Source organism: Hesperophylax consimilis, chromosome 28 (assembly GCF_061612785.1).
Source record: "Hesperophylax consimilis isolate HC1 chromosome 28, BYU_Hcon_1.0, whole genome shotgun sequence".
Classification (NCBI taxonomy): domain Eukaryota; kingdom Metazoa; phylum Arthropoda; class Insecta; order Trichoptera; family Limnephilidae; genus Hesperophylax; species Hesperophylax consimilis.
In genome coordinates, this window is record NC_142863.1 from 23653292 (window position 1) to 23674853 (window position 21562).

Genomic DNA, 21562 nt, shown 5'->3' on the forward strand with positions numbered 1-21562 from the left:
CTTCTTTTTCTTTTTGAATGCTTATATCGAAGGCTTAAAGTTCGGTTAAAAAACCTGTTGACCATATATTTAGTGATATTTTAGACAACCATATGGATATTTCAAAGCTCCATAAACTAATGGTATAAATAATAATAATACACTTATCGTCATCTACTTACATGACTAAATTTGGAACCAACCACTCTATTAGTGGTTGTTGCTGGGATATGCCCCATATAGCACACTCGAAGGACCAGTCCAAAACTATGTTAACCACAACGATACAGGACAATTCATTTTTAATGCATCCGTTAAACTTGATAGACAGTATTCCTCAATGTTTAAACCAGGGTATCGATTTTCCAATCCAGGCCGTACGCATCGAAAGTTCGTACATTGGACGATATTTTTATTCTTGAGTCTCGTCGAAGGTATATATTTATAAACGCCGAACATTAGAGTCATTCTACTCGAACTCGAACTCGAATTCATCGAGAATCGAGGCCCTGGGCTTCTGGAATACAAAAAAAGCCCAGATTGGATTATAGTATAAAAAAGAACTCACCCTTCGACAGTGCCAATTTCTGGATGCATATTCGCAATAATTAAATCCACAATTGTGGTTATCTTATACTTCGATCCTTCCTGTCTGAGATACTATTTTATACTAAGCTCTGCAGAGATCCAAATGAGCATAATGTTACTTTATTGACATCTTGCAACAGAACCGGTCTTGGTGACAGTTGCAGAATTTCACATTACTTATCCACCAAGTCTTTGCGAATGCATACCTACCAATTCCATCTATATCGCGTGAACTAACTTCTCACAATACAACCCATTATCTAGTAACCTACAACTTCCAGTAACAAACAAAAACACATTGGCAAAAACTCTTCGAGGATATTTTATCAGCAGTTTTATTAACCAGTGACACAATCTTTCTCTGGAACTCTTGAAATACTTTTTAACTGTCTGTGCTAAGTCCCTCTTTAGCGTATTTTAAAATCCATCTACACTCTTCTTAGAATTCCCTTTTAAATTCGTATTCTTAAATAAAAATAATTTCCTACTATTTGTATAACGTTGTCTTTCACGAAAGGAGTTTTATTAAATTCAGTAGCTGACGTTTACCCGGCGTTGCTCGGGGTTGTGAATGATTTGGAGTACGGTTTTGAGTTATCGAATTCAAGCGAACATTTTAAAATGGTAATACTTGCATTCTCCGTTGCATACTCAATTCAGTGTATGGGTAAAGCGTTTTTCCCGGACGTCCCTTACTTTTTCTACCATTCACTTCTGTATAACATGTTGTTACTATTAAAAAACCATTATATCGACTTTATTTCGACTACGAATCTCATTCCAATGCAGAGATAATGCGTCCAGACTTCAGACCAAATTCTGAGACCATTTGATTCACTTACTTCTGGCACTAACAAAAAAAAACGTAGAACGTACGTAAAGTATAGGGTTTTCCAATAAGAGGTGTTATTTTGAATAGCCCGCTATTTCGGTAGATGTTACTTTTGAAGCTGTCTTTTTTTGACATTTGACAAGTAAAAACTACGTCATTAATAAAAATGGAACGATACACGCTTCAACAATGCATTGAAATTATTAAAATTCACTTGAGTGAATCAAATGCAAATCATTTTGAGTGATGAGGCCCATTTCCACCTCGGTAGCTTCGTCAACATGCAAAATTGTCGCATTTGGGGCTCGTAAAACCCAAGGGTTATTGTTGAAAAGCCTCTCTATCCTCAACGTTTGACTGTTCGGTGCGGTTTATGGTCCGGCGGAGTCATTAGACCTTACTTTTTCGAAAATGTGGCCGGAGCAACAGTTACGGTGAATGGATTACGCTATCGAGAGATGATTAATGATTTTTTATGGCCGGAATCGGATGATATTGATCTGGATAACGTTTACCTTCAATAAGACGGCGCTAACGAAACCATTGATCTTTTACGGGAAAAAGTTTCTTTGAATATCAAAATAACACCTCTTATTGAAAATCCTTGTAGATTTTGAGTCCATATGGGACAAATAAAAAACATTCATGTTTATGTATAATTAAGTGAGGTTGAAGCCAATGGATACCTAGTTGCATTTACTTACAAATCCAGGACAGTCCGTGCAATTTGTGCATAGTTTGATAATAGTCGGCATACTTCATTGTTATACCTCCCATTGATTTTATTATCTATGGAACTATCAATACACAATTGGGCTGGGTGTCTACTATATTGAAAGTATCATTTCGTTTTTTCACTAACAGGCTTAGTACTCTGACTATTAATTTCTCCAACCCTTGTGTGGGAATGTGACATACGGTATAGGGTAGATAGGTACCTTTGTAAAATTATTGAGAATTGTTGAAATTCCAGTCCGCACCCATATCAGTAGCGGGTCGGGCCCGTATGTGAAATGGCTTATTAGGTTTATATTGAAAACGTTAATAAGGGATGATGAGATGCTTAATTAATTGCCTCCCTTAACAAGGATTATTTTAATTAAATCATTTGGTAATGAAACGATGCGTTTTATTAAAATGCTAATGCAACAAAAATGCTTGTAATTCAGGATGATTAATGTGTTTTTTTTTTATTACTGTATTGTTGTTATTTCACAGAGAAAAATTCCTGATAAAATATTGCAAATTTTTTAAAAACGTCTTTGTATTCGTGTTAAGAATGGAATTGTAAGTCATTGACGAATGAATTGATAGGTATCCTATAAAACTTTGATAAGAATACCAATATTTTGTCACGATATCCAAAACACGTGTTCATAGAAGTCCTCAAAATTTTGCATCTCGTCTTGAAATATTATCAAGACCAATGCAGGTGGATGAGCACGTGTTACGATATTATTACGAATTTATTAGGAAGCAGCAAACAGTGTTTTTAACTGAATGACTATTAATTTGAATACATTTCCAATAAATTAGCATTACCTATTTTTCTCAGTGTTGGATATAATTTCAATACCGCTCACAAAATATCGGTAGAATGAGTACATCTAAGTTTTTATTATCCAGTTAATTTGTTTTAAGATATTTACGTAGGTGTTGGTACTTACGCCGCATGACAGAGATAACATGTCGGCTGTACCCGAACGATTACGAGTACAGCCGATGTTTGCCGAACCCTAGGTAGAGAGCTCAGTTCCTGTTGCTTCCCTTATCAGAATAACCCTTAGAACGGACTATGTACTGCAAGATATTCATTGTAATTAACTTAAAATAATAAAGTAACTCGTAATATTTGACGACCCGAAATAAATTATTGAAACCACCGACCTGGAGTATATTCCATGCTAAGAAGACAATTAAAAATATTCCAGCACACAACAATTAACTACTGCAAATTGAACAATGTATTACAAAAAGCGATGTAAAAAATTAAAAGGTAAGATAAAACAACGTATCCCGTGATTTTAGAAGAGTCTCAACTGCATCTAGAGCCAGTAAGAATATGGCATCCCCAATTGAGATATGTTGTTGGGTTGACGGTTTTAGTAAGGGGTAGGAGATGGGAAAAAAGGAAGGTTGCAAAAAACCTGGATATTAAGATCTGGTCACCAAATGGCTAAAGCCATTTCAAGCAATTTTACGATTCTGATACCACTTTGCAATGTGCCGCAAATACGCTGTTTATGATTTAAAATGAATAGATTGTTAAATAAACACAAAATAATACAATATAATTTACTTGCACTCACCGGGATTTGAACCGACTACATCCGGTTTCGTAGGCGTGAATCGTAATCGTAATCACGGATAAAAATGATTAAGCCGATTTATTAAAAATCTCTTCAAATTTTAAATTCTGGTTAAAAACGTGATTGCAGGCCTAACTTATGAATTAACAGGTTTTCTGATATACTTTTAGTAAATTACATTAATTATCATGATGTCAAAACGTATGAACACACGTTAATACTGTACCAGCCAAAATGATTTTGCTTATAATACTGTAAAACTAAACAAATACATTTGGCCAAATGTTTCACTGAATTGAGTCACTAAATAATTCGGAATGAATTGAGTGAATGTCAATTACGAGTATAATGAAAATTGATTGAACGAGGAAGAATTGATTCATTTGCTTCCATTTTACACAAAGTATTCCGTGGAAAGTGTCTCCTTTAAAATTGATTCTAACAATTCCATTTTGCAGAATAATACAATAAAAACAACGCAAATTTTAGCCCAGTGTAATAGACTTGAATTAAATATAATAGCCCATGAGTGAATCTAAAACTTATTTAGATTACAGTTGTTAATTACTTTGAAATGCCATAATTATCAAAAAAGATTTGTTTGCCGCGAGAAATCCAAGCGAATATAAGCGCTGGAAAAAACTTGTAAATCTAAGCTGTTTTGATAAATACATTTTAAGAATATTTTTTCCATTTTGTTTCACTTACTTTATTTGTAGTTTTTAGAGATATTTCAAAGCTCCATAGATCATATTGTGAAATGGGTTGCAAGCTGAATATGTTGACATAAATAAATAAAAAAATATTTTTAAATTTTATGATGCCAGGGCTCACCGTTCACGATTTTTACTGGTTCAGATATTTAAATTTAATAAATTTATAAATACTGGCTGTTAAATGAATATATCAAAGCTCCGTAGCTCACGATGGAAATAACGTTTGGAGATGAAAATAGTTGCATTGAGTTAGAAATTCGACACTGCAAAGGCTGTGACAAATTTTGTGACTTCAATGTTCCCCGTCGATTAGTTCTTACTGATAAGAAAAATATTTTCCGCTTTAAAGTACAGATAAAAATTATTTTAAGATTAGTTATGGGACTAACTACCACACATATTCCTCACTGCCCAGAATACTTACGGAGGGAAATAATTAAACCGAGTCAGTGAACATCTTTAATTTATCACTTAAACATTGTTAATAAGGCAATTTAGTTCTGTATAATAAATTCTGTATAATTCTTACTTTTACAATTCATATGTAAAAGCTCCTAAAAAGGGAGGTTATAAATAAATAAATATCACCTGCGGACAAAGAACCTTAAAATTTTAGCTATTAAGTTATACAATAAACTCCCACCCAGTATCAAAAAATCTAGATCAATTAGCAAATACTCTAAATGTATATGAAAGCCAAAAATATTTTTGTTCTTACTCCTTCCATAATTGTAGTCAAGCAACTTCTATCGTGCAGATTGTTTATCTTGTCTGCGCGAGGCAAGTAATTAAAAGTTGTTTCCTATACAAGTTCATAGTAAACTCACGAAAAAACAAATTATTTAGTGGTTTACGCTTATATTTTTCATGACGTAATTAACAATTTAATTTAATTTTTGATCAAGAGAAACGATAGAAAAAGTCTTCATATATAAATAGCATATTTTTTGGTATTTGTAACCTATACGAATTCGTGGTAAAGATTAATCTAAATATTGATTTTACTAATAGCTTCACCTTAAGGCGATGCCATACATAGTAATGCAAAATCATGTGTTTTTGGTCGCCTAGAAATGTTCAAATACTTTAATTAAATACTGCGAGTAGAATACATCTTGACCTTTGAAATTATCGAGTATTTTTTACATAAGTCTTTTTATAAGCCCAGAAAAAAATTATGTATAGGCCTATGAAAACTGCTTTAAAGTTCAAAATCTCCTACTTACGAACCCATTTTCGGTTATGATTTTATCGTATAATGTGGAAAATTAAGTTATTTATAAAATGATCGGATAAAAATTAAATATTTATGCCTGAACATCAACAAAATAAAATAAAAGGCACTTTTTGGCCATGTTTTTTTCTTGCATAAATCAAAACGGGCGGATGGTGTTAAGCGGGAATTTAAACCATATCGCCATCTACGTAAGGGTTGTTATTGATAGCGGCTCAATTTAAAATATTACACGACGTAGTGCATCGCTATAAGACGAGACGATACCCTAAATACGACGTAAATGAAGAAACATGAAAAATTAAAAACTCTCAGCCGTGTGTATTGGACAGAACTACGATTGAATTTTCTCTTGCAAATCTCTAAAATGAAGTGGGAATCATTTTAAATTCTTTATAATAATATTATTTGCACCTGAAAAAAGCACCCAGTTTTCAAGTACATTATAATTCGCAGCTTCAAAACCTTCCATAACCCCGAGAAATGCCAGGTACACGTAAGCTAGTAAAAAAACTAAAAAAGATACAAACCAAAATTGATGAACTTCAAAATAATGGCTTTACAGCCTGCTGTCGTAAGGTCTATGACAACTTATTATTAGAAACATCGCTCAGAGCTGAGGATCCAATGAACCCTTAATAATGAGGTCTTGTTCAGTTTTTAAGCAAGTTTCAATTCCAAATATTGAGGCCCGAGGCGATTAAGACTAACACACTTTAATTTAATTCAATTATATTTTTCTTTGAATCTGAAACTATTCGTGGTATGCTTCTTTATATGTATATGCCTTCTGGCATATAGTTTTGGACAAGTGCCGATCAAATATGTACAATTTTTTAAATTCTTGTTAGTTTTACTTTTTACCGATCTAGAGTGGTAGATACTTTCAGTATCGCAAGATTCTGGAGAAAGACTACTATTCAGAATTAAAACGTTACTTGAAATGGCAGGAGCCGTCTTTTGAAGCTAGATCTGAATAGCTGGGTACTTCCCTAATTTCCTCTTCTCTATCTCGTTCCCTTCCCCAAGGAGACAAGACCTAAATAAACCTCATAAACCTCAAACGACAAAACCGAGATACGTATGACGTCACACGTAGCCCGTCAGATTTCTATCGCTTTTGCGGGTTATTTCAGTTAGAAGGTGAACATTCATAATGATAAAAACTTGAATTCTTTATTGGGGATGACATAGTTCCACTTGCTCTAGAAGGTTGGAAGTAGTTCTGAATTTTGTGCGATCAAAAAAATATTATTTGACCTCCCCATTATAAGGTGATAAATATTAATTACATAAAGAATTTCACGATATCGTTCTGTGTCTAAGATGCATATAATATTTTTACAAAGGTACTCGTTTCAAAGCATTGAATCTCTTTCTCTATATTATTTATAACTAGCTGTACCCTGCCATATTGCTGTGGCTCAGTCTATCTGTGCAGATAGGGAAACAATACCGCGAGTTGTTTTTACATCCCACATACGGCGCTGTTCTTTAAAAAAAGCACGTTTATACTACGGATAAAGGATATATTAAAAAAAACATGTTTTTATCTGTCACAGGTGACATTTATATAATATAGGTATATAAAAACACAAGTTTATTTGAATGATACATTTTGTCAAAATTTCAAAGTAATCGAAGAAGAACTTTCGGAGATTTAAGATTTTGAACTAACGAACATTTACATTTTTATTTATATTGATATAAATAAAAATGACAAAAAATACAACTGACAGAGGGTTCAATTAAACAAAAAGTACAAACAATTAATACCAAACGTCCAACAATGGCGTTCAACAATTTGTAAACATAAAACTAAAAGTAAGTATGTAATACAACAACAACAATAAAACAAAAAAAGTACAGCTTGGGTCAAGTGAAAACAAAGGATTCTAGAAATTGATATTGGTAAATACGTTGAGAAACTTGCTACTACAGTGGATGATATAACATAATCGACACATAAGAGTAATAGTTCCATGGTCGACACATTCAAACAAGAGGTTGGGAGGAGGTTAAGTTGCTTCTTTGGAAAGGAATATGGAAAGTTTCGAGGTTTCTTTGTAGACGTAGTAAGTGATTGACATTGATTTTGACTGTGGCCAAGAGAGAATTTATAATTCTAATTTTAAATGTTCTATGCATTTCTTGTAATCGGTAAGCAGTATGGACAAGGTAAAACGTAAATTTTCACATTCCATTTATTATTTCTTATATCGTTGCTGTCTTCTTACAGTTTCTCAGACTTATAACTTTTCTTCCGAATAATTTCACGACACTCACTTGGCATTCATTCATCTCTATTATTTACGGATGAGATTTTCGCAGACGGAATTTCTCTAACTTTGTGATATATCTTGTTCTGTCATTTGCAGTTGAATGCGAGAAGCGAGGGATCCTGGTTGTTTCGTAAACGATGACACGTTTCAATAGTATACTTTTTGATATAAACTTACTAAACATAAGAAAGTTTTCCTCACAGGAACTGTCTTTCGCCTTGTTTTTCAAAGAGCCAAAGGAATAATTCAAGGGATTGGAATTCACTACAGAGGTACAGAAATGTTATTAATCAATAACATTTAATTAAATAATTTAAACAAATGGTATATTTACAACACGGTTCCAAAGGGGTAAGGTTATTCCAAACAGCCCTAAAGTGAAAACATTATTCAGAATCGACTCGTTGCTTGATGTGGTTTTTGTTATTAAATAACTAAAACCCATATACAGAAGCGTAAATTTAACGTACCAATAAAGTGAACTTCCAGATTTACCCACCGATGAAATTACACACGGAAAGAATAACACCTATCTAAATTAAAGCCACTGGAATAATACACGTCAAAAAAACGTAACATAATGTTTTTTTTGTTTTAAATATGATTTTTTTTAGCGTAAATATATATACAAATATATATACTTACGTTTAATAATTAGTTATCATTTGTGCTATGCATAAAAACCTTGTCTTCTAAACATTAATTTATCATTAAAAAAAATATATATATTTGACAGTCAAAATATTTCACCAACAAATGTAGTTTTAATATGTCTCGACGCCATCTAGTGGGAACTTTAGCACTAACAAAGCCATTCCTACAAAAATATGTTGATTGTTTACAGGTGAAAAAATATAATAAGCAGTAATTGTTGATTGAAGTACTAGGACATATTGAATTATTTGGCTGTTGGGAATAAGCCGACGTAGCTCAGTGGTCCAGAGCACCTGACCGGACATTAGAAGGTGCGGGTTCAATTCCCGTTGGCGGCATTTATTTTTACTCGGGAGATATTTTCAATTTGTATGGATATTTCAGACGACTAATTATTGCTTATAATTATTTATTAAATATATATACATTTTTTTTGAAACATGTTGGTTTAAATTGTAAATGAAGCTCTAACATTTATTATAATAAATTTTATTTTAGAAAAACAAAGTATCAATTGAAATTTTACGGGTAATTTAGTTCTATCTGCAAAAGATAAAACACTAAATAAGCAATATGATTTCATTTGCGTTTTACTTCGAGCCCGAATCCCGTGGGAAAAAAAGTTCCATTTCCAAAACAGGTGAAATCAGGAAAACAAATATAAAATAACATTACATGCAAAAACAAATAATCAGATGGAATACTGTTGCTATGAGTTTAGCAAATTTTCAAAGCAACAATGTTTTTTTCCCAAATGTTTCTGACTTTCATCTTTCAAAGGTGAGGCTTCAAGCTAGGCCATCGTTTCAATTTATGGAGAGAGGGAAAATGAATTTATGTATCGATTTAGTTTAAATTGGCAAATTTAAAAATTATACGCATGATTGGAGTCGAATTTATACTCAGAAGAGATGAGATGTTGAATGGAGGAAGCAATTTTAGATAAGGCTTGATAGAAGAGAGGATATTTGTTTAGAGAGGGACAACCAAAAAATATGTGATATAAAGTTCCCACATCTAGACAACAGAATGCATAATCTGAGGAATCAAGCACGTGAATTTTAAAATGGTGAAAAGGAATGGAGTAGTGTTCAATCTTCATTAAAATCTTCTTCTTCTTTATGTGCCGTATCAGGTCCCCCCGACGTTGGCGATCACTCTAGAAAATGTCTCTTTGTCTTGCGCTGCCCGGAATAGCTCCTCCACACTTCTAATGCCGGTCCACTCTCGTATATTTCGCAGCCAAGACATTTGTCTCCTACCAGGCCCTCTGTGACCCTCTATCTTGCCTTTCAATATTAACTGGAGCAAGTGATACTTCTCCCCTCGAAGTACATGACCCAGATATGAAATTTTCTTGATTTTTATTAATTTAAGCAGTTCTCTCTCTGCTCTAGCCCGCCTGAGAATTTCTGTGTTGGTGATCATGTCGGTCCCAAGGGCGGATCCAGCTTTGGCGCCAGGGGGGGGTCACGTAGTCGTGGTCAAGTTTTTTTTTTTTTTTTTTAAAGAAAGACAAACATTCCCGGGTTACGAATAACCCAACAATAACTCCTACCACCACCTCAGAAAGCCGAAAATACTTGCTTGTGTTGTGATGGGGGACTTAGGTCCGGTCAGTTACAGTTACAAGAAGTTATAATTTAATTTTGATAATAATATATACAAGTAAACAGTAGGTATTGTTGAATATGGTAACACTAGGTATATCATTAAGATTGTCTTTTGCTCCGCAAGCCCGGGCGGCGTAGGCTCGTGTAATGTCAATTAATAATTGTCAACCAATTGTCAACTAATTGTCAACCAATACAGTACAGATTACAATTATTAATCGTGTTCTTATTTCACCACAATATAACATGGTGTCAGGTGTGTCTTCAACATAGTATTGTGTGTAGGAATCTTGCAACTTTTTGAATTTCCTTTTCCTCGTTGTAGTTATTCGCCATCATATATAAAAGAAATGATTGCTTAAAACGTTTCCACTCGCCAACCATATCCGTAGCATTCTGCATTTGCAGAATTTGACTCGACATTATTATTGTAACATTTTGCTTGTCACGACAAAATAGACAAATAATAACAGCTTGTTGACCGTTATTTCTTTGCTTCCTGGTAAAGAATTTGAATCGTTCCACTGTAATATTCACTGTAGGTATGAAGTGTCTATCCAGTCTATCGAAGAGTAGAATAATGCCTTCCAGCGTGCTCTTCTTAATAGTGAGGCCGAATGAATTAAAAATTTGAACTCCTTTAGGACCAATCGTGTGCAGCAAATGTTATTAATAAATGTAAGTACTGTACTTCCATATTTAAGAGGAATATAAACGCTGGAAATATTTCGATTCTTGTACTTTTTCTTGTGCTCTTGTACTGATTCTTGTACTCATAATGGTATTATAAAGGAACATTTTGTGACTTTCTGTGATACTTACGATGCTCTTAGACGTGAAGAAAACAATTCAGGTGATATAGAGCCTCGATTGACAGGTGTAGCATTGGCGAAAATTGTTGAAAATCTGTGTACTAAATTTAATTTAGATTTAACTAGGTGTGTGGGTATTGGAACTGACAGCTGCTCGGTTATGGCATCAGATACGAAAGGTGCAGTGCAAGAATTGAAGAAAATAGCCATTCACGCCAAACGTTGCCCATGCAACAACCATGTACTTAATAACTCGTTGGCTAGATCATCCCAAGTAGTTTCTTGTCGCAATACTTCTGGCACAATGAGAAAAGTTGTAGCTTTTGCCAATGCATCCGCTAAGAGGCATGAAATTTTTAAAAAAGGATTCGGAGTTTCCTTGCAAGGTATCTGTGAGACACGTTGGGTAGAGAGGCATGATGGGCATCTTCAATTTCAAGGAGACAACTTGGTCAAAATTTGTCGCGCTTTGGAGAAGATTTCTACTTGGCAAGACAGTAAAACCGCTACTGATGCGCATTGCTTGCTGCAAGCATTGCGCAGTTCTGACTTTATTATATCCTCCATCTGTTTAAGTGATATATTAGGTGGGTACTTGCCTATATTATTTTGTTTCTTATTGTTTGGATAATGAACATACGTACTATACCTACTTGAATATTATATTGTTATTTTGTTAATTTTTTTGTGTTTCAACAAAAACAATTTTAACTACCATTTATATTAAGTCATAGATCCTTAATTTATTCACCCATAACTCACAAACAGTCACATACTAACTTTTTATTTTTCAGGTACTACTGTATCTTTAAGCAGAATACTGCAATCGAACTCCATTGATTTAAAAAAAGCTGCGGACGCTATTAACGATACTTTAAGTGTTCTACAAAATAAAAGAGAAAATGTGGACATAATTTACCGACAGCTTTTTGAAGAGGCTAAAGAAGTAGCTGAGCAGCTAGATGTAGAAATTAAATGTCCCAGAATAGTGTCAAGACAAATACATAGGGCCAATAATCAACCTGCTCAATCTGCTGAAGAGTATTTCCGCAGATCCATATACATCCCTCTTCTGGATTCAATAATAAGTGACCTACAGGACCGTCTGTCTCCTGAAATCCTTAATTTTTTTCAGCTAAGCGTTTTCATGCCAAAAAGCGAATACAGTAATCAAGACATTGAAACTGTGAAACAACTAGCATCCGATTATACATTGTTATTAGATAATACTCCAGTTTCTATCATTGTAAATGAATATCGGCTGTGGATGATGAAGTGGCAGCGTAGCCAGGACATACCGCAGTCGATTTCTGACATTATTTTAAATTGCGATATTTAAGAACACTATTACTTATATTGGAACTTATTTTTTTTAACTTAGTAAACAAATAAAAGTAAACACTTTATTAATAAAGTTTAGTCGTTCCGATTGAGGTTAGGTTTTGCTAGACGCTAGACGTTAGTCGAAACAAAGCGCGCGCAAGCGTCACACGTGGTTACACGAAATGTGTCATAATAATATGAAAGGTGGCGGCCGAAGCGCGCGCCGGTGGCGGTGCGCGGTGACGCGGTAACATTCAAATTTTCAATGCGTTCGTTCCCGAATAATGCGTTTGCCGTCAAACAAAGTATTATATTAAATTAATTAAATATTGAAAGTATTTAAATAAAATTTATATTGTGACAAAAAATATATAAAAACATTATGTTTAACAATTTTAATTAGTGGTCCACCTAGGTCCTGGATGGGCCCAGGACCTAGGTCATGACCCCCCCTGGGCTGGGGCCCAGGGGGGGGGGGTCATGACCACCGTGACCCCCCCCCTGGATCCGCCACTGGTCGGTCCATGGGACTTTGAGTATTCTCCGGTGAAGCCACATTTCAAAAGCCTCTAACCTGTTCATGGTATTTACTTTCAAGGTCCATGTTTCACATCCATACAACAAGACCGACCACACATAACATTAAAATAAGTAAGAAAATTTATTTTTTGTATAAATGGGGGAGTTGTTGAAAGCTAGGTTTTGATGGGATAGTACTTTGTGTTGAGGCGTAGCAGAATCCCTTGAATTCACTAGCGATGTGCCAATACTCTGACCAAACATTGCGGGATCTATCTTTCAAGATGGAAAAAAATGTTAGATAAAGGTATGTGGTTTACGAGGGTAACAAAAAGATTAGGTGCTCCTTGTTTTGCCAAGCAACATAGTTCTGTTTTTTATTTTACTTAGTTGTTTTCCTAAATGCCACATGTTATTTGAATTTTCTGTTTTTTACGGAAATGAATGAATGCTAATCTTGAAAGTGGAAATTAACCCACTTCCCGTCATCCGATCGAGCTGAAACTCGACAGATAGACTCATTGTTGATAACAATGCATTACATATTTTTATGGCATTCTTTGGTAGTAATCACAAACACACGCGGACTTATATGCATTTCTCTGCAATCGGATTATATTACTGCAATTAATGTAAGAAATAATTGTCGGTTCTACCCGATCGGCATTTGGCAAAATTTCTAGAGTTATTGACTTCAGTTCCTCTGTAGAAAGGTTCGATACTGAGTCACACTATTTATTTTAAATTTTAAAATACATCTAATAAAATGTTTTTTTTAACAAGGAGAAAAATCAATGAAAATACGTTTTTCAAGTAATTTTTTTATAAATTTCAAATTTTAGTATTTTATTTGTGATTCAAACTCTGAACCGATTTAATATGACAGCTTCATACAATGTAAATGGAATGGTAAATGGAACATTGTTGTTCCAAGGTAATGCAATTTAAACCATCAACTCGAAAGGACATACGAAATTCCAAAGTTGTGTCTGGAGGAACTTTAGCCAGAAAGGGAGAGATAATGAATGTCCACTGTGTAGGTATATATACATTACGGCACGTGCATGTAAACCAGTGTCAACACGTGCAAACCAAATCATGTCACATTAGCAAATAACACGTGAAACGCAAAAGTTCCGTTCCAATTATTCCTTTCCTAACTAACCACAACTTATTTTGTTTTGGACGACAGTTGCTGTTTGCAGGTGGGATGTTCATTCATGTAACTTTTTGATTAAAACTTGTGTTGAAAATTTCAGCATTGTTGGTGAATGTTAGATTTTTGTTTTTAACGTAATTTTTTTATTCATCACCATTCATAATTGTTTTAAAAATCACCGCACGCATCTGGTACGTAATCAAATCCAGATATTATACAAATAAGAAACATAAATAAAATTCTGAATAGTTAATATTTACCCTTTGCTTAGAGTTAAAGATTAACTGGAACCTTGCAGCGTCTGAACTTCATAACTCATAAACCTGTGGAAGTAAAAAGAAAAATAAAGATTAAGTTATGCGTTCCATCCTCTTCCCTGATCAATCCAACCGAAAAATATACACATATCATAGACAAGTACAATACTCAACAAATTTTTAAAATTTATCCATCCAAAAAATCCGTGATCCACTCCAACCCACTTAATAAGGAAAATAATGTTGTGTGTATAAAACAGCTGTCGATCACTCAAATATTTGGTAGAGTTTTTATCAACATCAAATTTGCAGAAAGAATACAAAAAATCCGTACCACTAGAATTGGCGCTACACTGTACTTGGTGGTGATACATACTAAAACAACTTTTGGTCAAATACATAATTTGTATCTTTCTTTAATGTTCCACTAGTTTTAGATCTAGTCTTTCACTTTCTTAGATAAACTTGAAATATTATTAAAATGTTTTTGTCGAAAGAAGATTGCCAATCATCCTTTGTCCTTCCTTAAATAATAAGATTTTGTGTTAAAAATAGGGTGTGACACTAGTTGACTTTACATTTACTTTGTTTTGTTCTTGGGAATAGTTATTTATTTATGGTTCAAATATTATCAGAATGCATTCTCAAAGTACCCAACTGGATTCATGTAACGTGTTGTTTTCCTTTTCTTTGTTCTCCTTGTAATCTTTTGTGTTTGTGTATGAAGTGATTATTTTATGTTGCTTCGCTCAAATGTGTAAAGTGTCAACCTCGATACAGGCTATTAGTCCTAGGCTTTGTGTTCTGTGAGAAGCAATAAATAAATAAACTGTTACACTTAGAATATAAAACTACAAAGAAAACCTAAAAGAAAACACTCTACTGCAAACTAAAACTTAATGGAAAATCTTCAATGGATTTTCTTCATTCTTTTTAAATTTGGTTATGTTTGTTTTCTTCCTATTTGTATTTTTGATGTCCGGGGTGTTGTTATTTTTAAAAATATGAAATATAAAGGCAATATTTTATATCGTGCTTTTTCCATTATTTTACCTCAAAGCTTCTGAAGAAAGAAGAAAGAACGAGTAGGCGGTGCCAGTCAATATTGCGAGGGGAATGTTTCTAATATCGTTTCTCTCCACTGGTGCTCAACTATTTTTGCAATTTTTTTACAAAAAAGGAACTCAAAACATACCTATACACAATTAAACATGTAACAAAACACTCTGTGATAGCTCATGTACCATTTAAATCAAACAACTGAAATAAAGTACCTCGGTGTAATTATAGACCAACATATGAAATGGAACTAACACATGTGTGAACTTGTTAAGCGCATTAAGTTGAGAAATATTTTTAAGTAAGATAATTTAAAAATATATATATATATATATATATATATATATATATATATATATATCCCGCTACATTTGTTGCGTCCGACCCCTAAAAACTCCATAGCATTGCAGCGTCCACCGACTTACAGCGTCCGATATACGGACGCTGCAATGTTTTGACCTCAAAATTGGCCAGAACGATGCTTACCCCATGTAGAATCGTATGGCAAAAATTTTTGTGGAAGCAAAAAATGTCTCAGAATGTCTGGAAACGAATATTGAACGTTTGACATTTTGCCGACAGGTTCGCTACACGATGTATATATCGAGCAGTGTATGTTTTTATTCATTTCTACGATCTTGCCGCGTCCACGAAGTAATATAATTTTCGATACATAACGACGATCATGCTGCGTCTACGCATTACATCGTTAGTATTGCGTCCTCAAGACCGATTACGAGTAGATATTATTTTATATACATAACGACGGTCATGCTGCGTCCACGCATTACGTCGATAGTACTGCGTCCCCGTAGCCGCTCATGAGAATATACTATTTTTAACTCATAATGACAATCATGATGCTTCCATGCATCACGTCGATAGTATTGCGTCCCAGTGAACGATCACGAGTAGATATTATTTTGAATATACAACGACGGTCATGCTGCATCCACGCATTACTTTGATAGTATTGCGTCCCCCTGGCCGATCACGTTGAAAAATTATTATGAATACATAACGACGGTCTTGCTGCGTCTACGCATTACGTCGATAGTACTGCGTCCTCGTGGCCATTCGGAGTACATTGTTAAATATTATTTGAGCGTTTGGTTGAGTAAATCATCAGATTTGGCAACATTTGGTTAATTTACAACGATGCCGCTTGATACTCAGAACTAAGAATCGTCTTGCGTGGTTTTTAATGCATAACGACGATTTTGCTGCGTCCACGCATTACTTCGATAGTACTGCGTCCCCATGGCCATTCACGAGTACATTTTTATAAATTATTTGAGCGTTTGGTTGAGTAAATCATCAGATTTGGCAACGTTGGGTTAATTTACAACGATGCCGCTTGACACTAAGAACTAAGAAGCATCCTGCGTAGTTTTTAATGCATAGCGACGATCGTGATGCGTTTACGCATTACGTTGGTAGTATTGCGTCCGTTGTTGTTTTTTTTAAAAGAAAAAGCGTTTTTTTGGGAGCGAAACCCGGTCGGCACAAAGTATAAAAAATAAAAGTGGTGTTTACAAAGTTATTGTTTTATTTTAAATTAAATATTGTTGTCAATTAAACAAACAATTTATAAGTTCCCGAATATTATCTGAATATAAAATAAATCTTATAGAATAAAATAAAAACCTCAAGATATGAATTGAAATCTAGCAAGAATATCGTAACACAAATTGTGAGGATTATTATTAATATATTCATAGAATTATAACTATATATTTTATCACACCTTCATAAATGCAATGAAAACTTTAACTTAAATGAAATCAACAAAAAATCAAAATATAGAAGAATACGTATGTGAAACATACAGCGAATGCACTAAAATCTAGAACAATATAATAAATCTACTAACAATCTTGCACTTAAACATAAGGAGTATAATTTGAAACATGGACGAACTTCTGGTATACCTATGTTTTTAACATTATGTCCACAACCAGATTTTTTAATACTATCTGAGGCACACTCGCATGCAATACATAAAAATATACCAAGTATTCCAAACTACAAACAATATGTCACAAATTATCACAAAAATAAAAGTAGTGGAATTGTAGTCTATGCTAAAGAAAAATTTACTGATATCAATAATAACGAAATACCAATATGTAACGCAAACTGTTTGTCAATTAATGAATCTAAATAATTAGCCAATTAATATAATCGCATGTATCGAATACATAGCTCGTTATACCCTTATAATCCAGTAGGTACCCAAGCGATTCCTTCAGAAACTTGATCAGGGTGCTTAGGCTGTGAACATCTTGGAATAATTATCGATAATAACATCAAATGGAAAAGTCAAATAAACTCCACAGTAGACAGAATGAGAAAACTCATCTTTATGTTTTTTAGACTTAGAAATACTGTATCATTAAAAATACTTAAAGGTATTTATTTTGCACTTGCACATTCTACACTACTACAATATGAAATCGTGGTTTGCGGGGGGGGGGTGCGTATAAATCATACCTACGTCCACTTGTGACAATTCAAAAAATATTAATAAAAATCATATTTAAAAAAGCCATATAACTATCCAACAATAAATGTTTTCCAAGGTTTCCCGGTTCCCTTTCTCACAAAAATTTATGACAAAAATACTCGTACATTAAGAACTTCAATTAGATAAAGATTTATTTGATAAAAATAATATTCCATAATTAATTTTAAGCTAAATAATTATTTATATTGGAGGACTAACCGTACCACTAGTTCGAACTACAACAGCAAAACATCATTATTTATTTAACGGTATAAAATTATTCAATAAATTACTCCTGGATATATCTAAGGAAAATTATGACAGTTACAAAAAAAACAATTTAAAATTCTCTAATACCACCTAATAAATTTTCTTATTGTTTTAAATTATTTATTTATTTATTTTATTTCACGGAAATCAACAGTTTACAATGTGGTTCATTTATACACGTGTAATTTACCTAACTGAGAAACCAATTGCAGATTTCCGCAATATTCTATTCTATTATGTATGTAAAAATTTAAAAACTATACTTACAAGAACTAAAAAATATTAAATTTATCGAAGAAAGCAAACGCTTAGTGGCTTGACATTATACAAAATGAAACAAATACTTTGTTTTAAACCACTTTATTTTTATTTATATTTATTTATTTATTTTTTATTTATTTATTTCTATACATACATTACAGTGTCTACCAAATATTTACATTTGTATATAATACATAAATTTAGAACTGTTGTTAATTTGGTGTTTTATGCTGGGTGTGAGGTAGGTTTGAGTAGGTGACACTGTGGTGTGTAATGTTATATGTTTCGTGAACACCTCACTAGGAGAACCTGTGCTGAGGTGTTTGCGTGGTTTTGATTTAATGGTACATGTATTTATGTGTATTGGTTAAATTTTCTTATATAAGTGTAAGTTGAGATTTTAAATTATTTTTTTTTTTAAAATGGTTATTGTACATTGTTATTTAAAGAAAAAAAGGAAAAAAATATATTTATACGCACATATATATATACACCCATGTATACATACATATATATATATATGCATGCATACACACATATAGTAAACACATGCATAAATAGATAAATACACATTCATCAATGATTATGTTTGGTTTGGTGTTATAATGTTTTGTATAAAATGGATATCTTGTTTTTTGATCCAGGCTGTGATAAGTTTTTTGTGAATGTTTGTGTATGTATTTCCCATTAGTAGTAGTTTCAGAGTGGTGGGCATACAATTAAAAAGTTTTGTAGCGTAATACTGGAAGTGTCTTTGTCCGTGTGTGGTGTATGTTATCGGTATGTTCAGGGTATTGTTTGTTGTCGACCTTGTTTTTATTGTTGTTTGAGTTGGCATTGGAATGTGTAGTTTCTGTTGGAGGAAATTTAGTAGTGCAGATTTGGCATAAAGTTGTCTTATTGACATGACGTCTAATGTTTTGAAAATTTCGCTTGAATTTGTGTAGAATGGTACTTGTAAGATGATTTTAATTATTGCCTTTTGAATTTTTTGTATTGGGTCGATTGCAGTGTTTGTAGCGCTTCCCCAAGCCAGTATGCCATATGTAACAATCGATTGACAGATTGCGAAATATATAGATCTAAGTATTGAATGTGGGAAAATGTTTTTGATTGACTTTATTAGGTGCATGACTCTTTTTAGTTTATTAGTAATGAAAGTTATGTGGTCAGTCCAGCGTAAGTGTGAATCAATAATGACCCCTAGGTATTTTGTTTGGTTTACCCTTTCTATACGCTTGCACTGGCAATTGGGTGAAGTTTGTTCACAGTCATGTAGAAACAGGTCTATGTTAGGTGGAGGTTGACCTCTTTGTGTAATACTGTGTGTGATGTATTTTGTTTTTATTGTATTAACGGTAAGAGTATTCAAGTTTAGCCATTTTTTGACAACTGATAGACTTTTTTCGGCAATTATAAATACATCTTTCCATGTGGCTGCTTGACAGAGAAGTACTGTGTCGTCAGCGAAGGTCACGATTTTACCTTCAATTTCTATGTCACATAGTTCGTTTATGTAGATGAGGAACAATAAAGGGCCGAGTACACTCCCTTGTGGGACTCCGTACGTGATCAAAAGTGGATGACTTGTCTTGCTGTCAATTTTTACTTGTTGCGTTCTGTCAGACATGAAGCTTTTAATTAGATCGAATTCTATTCCATTAATGCCCATGTTTTTTAGCTTTTTGAATAGTTTTTCGTGTGAAATTGTGTCGAAGGCTTTACAAAGATCTAAGTAAATAGATACAACTTTTTTCTTTGTGTCTAGATTTTTTGTAATGAAGTCCGTTACAGTAGCTATTGCATGTTCTGTGCTTATGTTTTTCCTGAAACCATGTTGGTTGATCGAGAGTATGTGATTTGATTCTAGATAGTGTTGAAGCTGTATTTTAATAGTTTTTTCAAGAATTTTCGAAATGGTATTTAGTAGCGTTATGGGTCTGTAGTTGTTTACATTATTTTTTGGTCCTGATTTGTAAATTGGAATAATAAGACCTTTTTTTAGTAAGCTAGGGAAGATTCCTTCTTTTAGACTAAGATTAATTAGGTATGTGAGTGGTTTTAGTAGTTGTTGACTTAGTGTTATGATAGTTTTAGAGTCAACACCATCCGGTCCTGTAGTTGTGTTATTCTTTAATGATTGAATTATTTTATTAGTATCTTCTAGCGTAACGTTATGTAATTTGAAATGTCTGTTGTAATTATCATTACTGATGTTTGTTGTATTGTTTTGAGGTTCCTGGATATCTCTGAGAGGGAACGTAGTTTTTATATTTTCAGCTAGGCTAACACCAATATTAGTGTAGTGTTTGTTTATAAAATTGAGGATACGTGTAGAATTCTCGTGGAAGTGGAGTTCTTCATCATCAATTAGTAATTTTTTTATGGTATCGTCTTTGTTATTCTGTGAATGCGTACTTTCCCTCAATATTGACCATACGGTTTTAGGGTCATAATTAGCTGTTATCAGTTTGTTTCGGTAGTATAATTCTTTGGCTTTACGTATTGTAAGGGAACAAATATTTCTGTACCTTTTATAGAAGAAATAAAGTGAGGTATCATAAGGATTCAGTTTAACTTGTTTGTGTAGTTTGTCCCTTTTTTTAATGCTGTTTATGATGCTTTGAGTAATCCATTTTTTTAGTCTAACTTTGCGGTGTGGAATAGATGTGGATGTTTTTATGGTATTTTGTATAATGAGAGTTTGTAGATATGTTAAAAAATAATTCCAGGCTTCTTCTGTTGAGTTAATTTTTGTAAGATGTTCCCATGTCTGTTTTTCTAAACATTGTTTTAGGTTTTCGTAGTTAATTATTTTTTTTGCAGTGTTATTTTGGAAAGTTGATTTCATAGTTGGGGAAGTCAGGCCTATCATTGTTGTGTAGTGATCTGTGATTGTTGATTCGTATACTGCACTACTTATTGGTCTTTTTGATTTAACCATAATGTGGTCTATACATGATTCTGAGTCTTTGGTTACCCTGGTAGGAGTATTAATGGTGCTTATAATGCCATGTTCCAGGAGCATCAGTTGGTATTCAATGTTTTGAGGGTGACCATTTGGAAGTATGTTTATGTTTAGATCACCAGCTATGATGATGTTTTTGAATGAAGTTAATTTTTTTAGGTGAGAATCCAGAGCCATTATAAATGGTGTAATATTGGGTATGGATGGTGATCTGTATAGGG

At 33.4% G+C, this 21562-nt stretch overlaps 2 protein-coding genes across 2 annotated transcripts in view; one reads left to right on the forward strand and one right to left on the reverse strand.

Annotated features, from left to right (window-relative positions):
- LOC149410399 (uncharacterized) overlaps positions 1 to 21562 on the reverse strand; it is an 892605-nt gene that overhangs the window by 61944 nt on the left and 809099 nt on the right.
- Positions 10985 to 12358, forward strand: LOC149410402 (52 kDa repressor of the inhibitor of the protein kinase-like; the record flags this gene model as incomplete). Its single annotated transcript, XM_089648917.1, has 2 exons — positions 10985 to 11606; positions 11814 to 12358. Coding segments are annotated over 2 exons (1167 nt in total), but the record flags the coding sequence as incomplete, so codon positions are not given.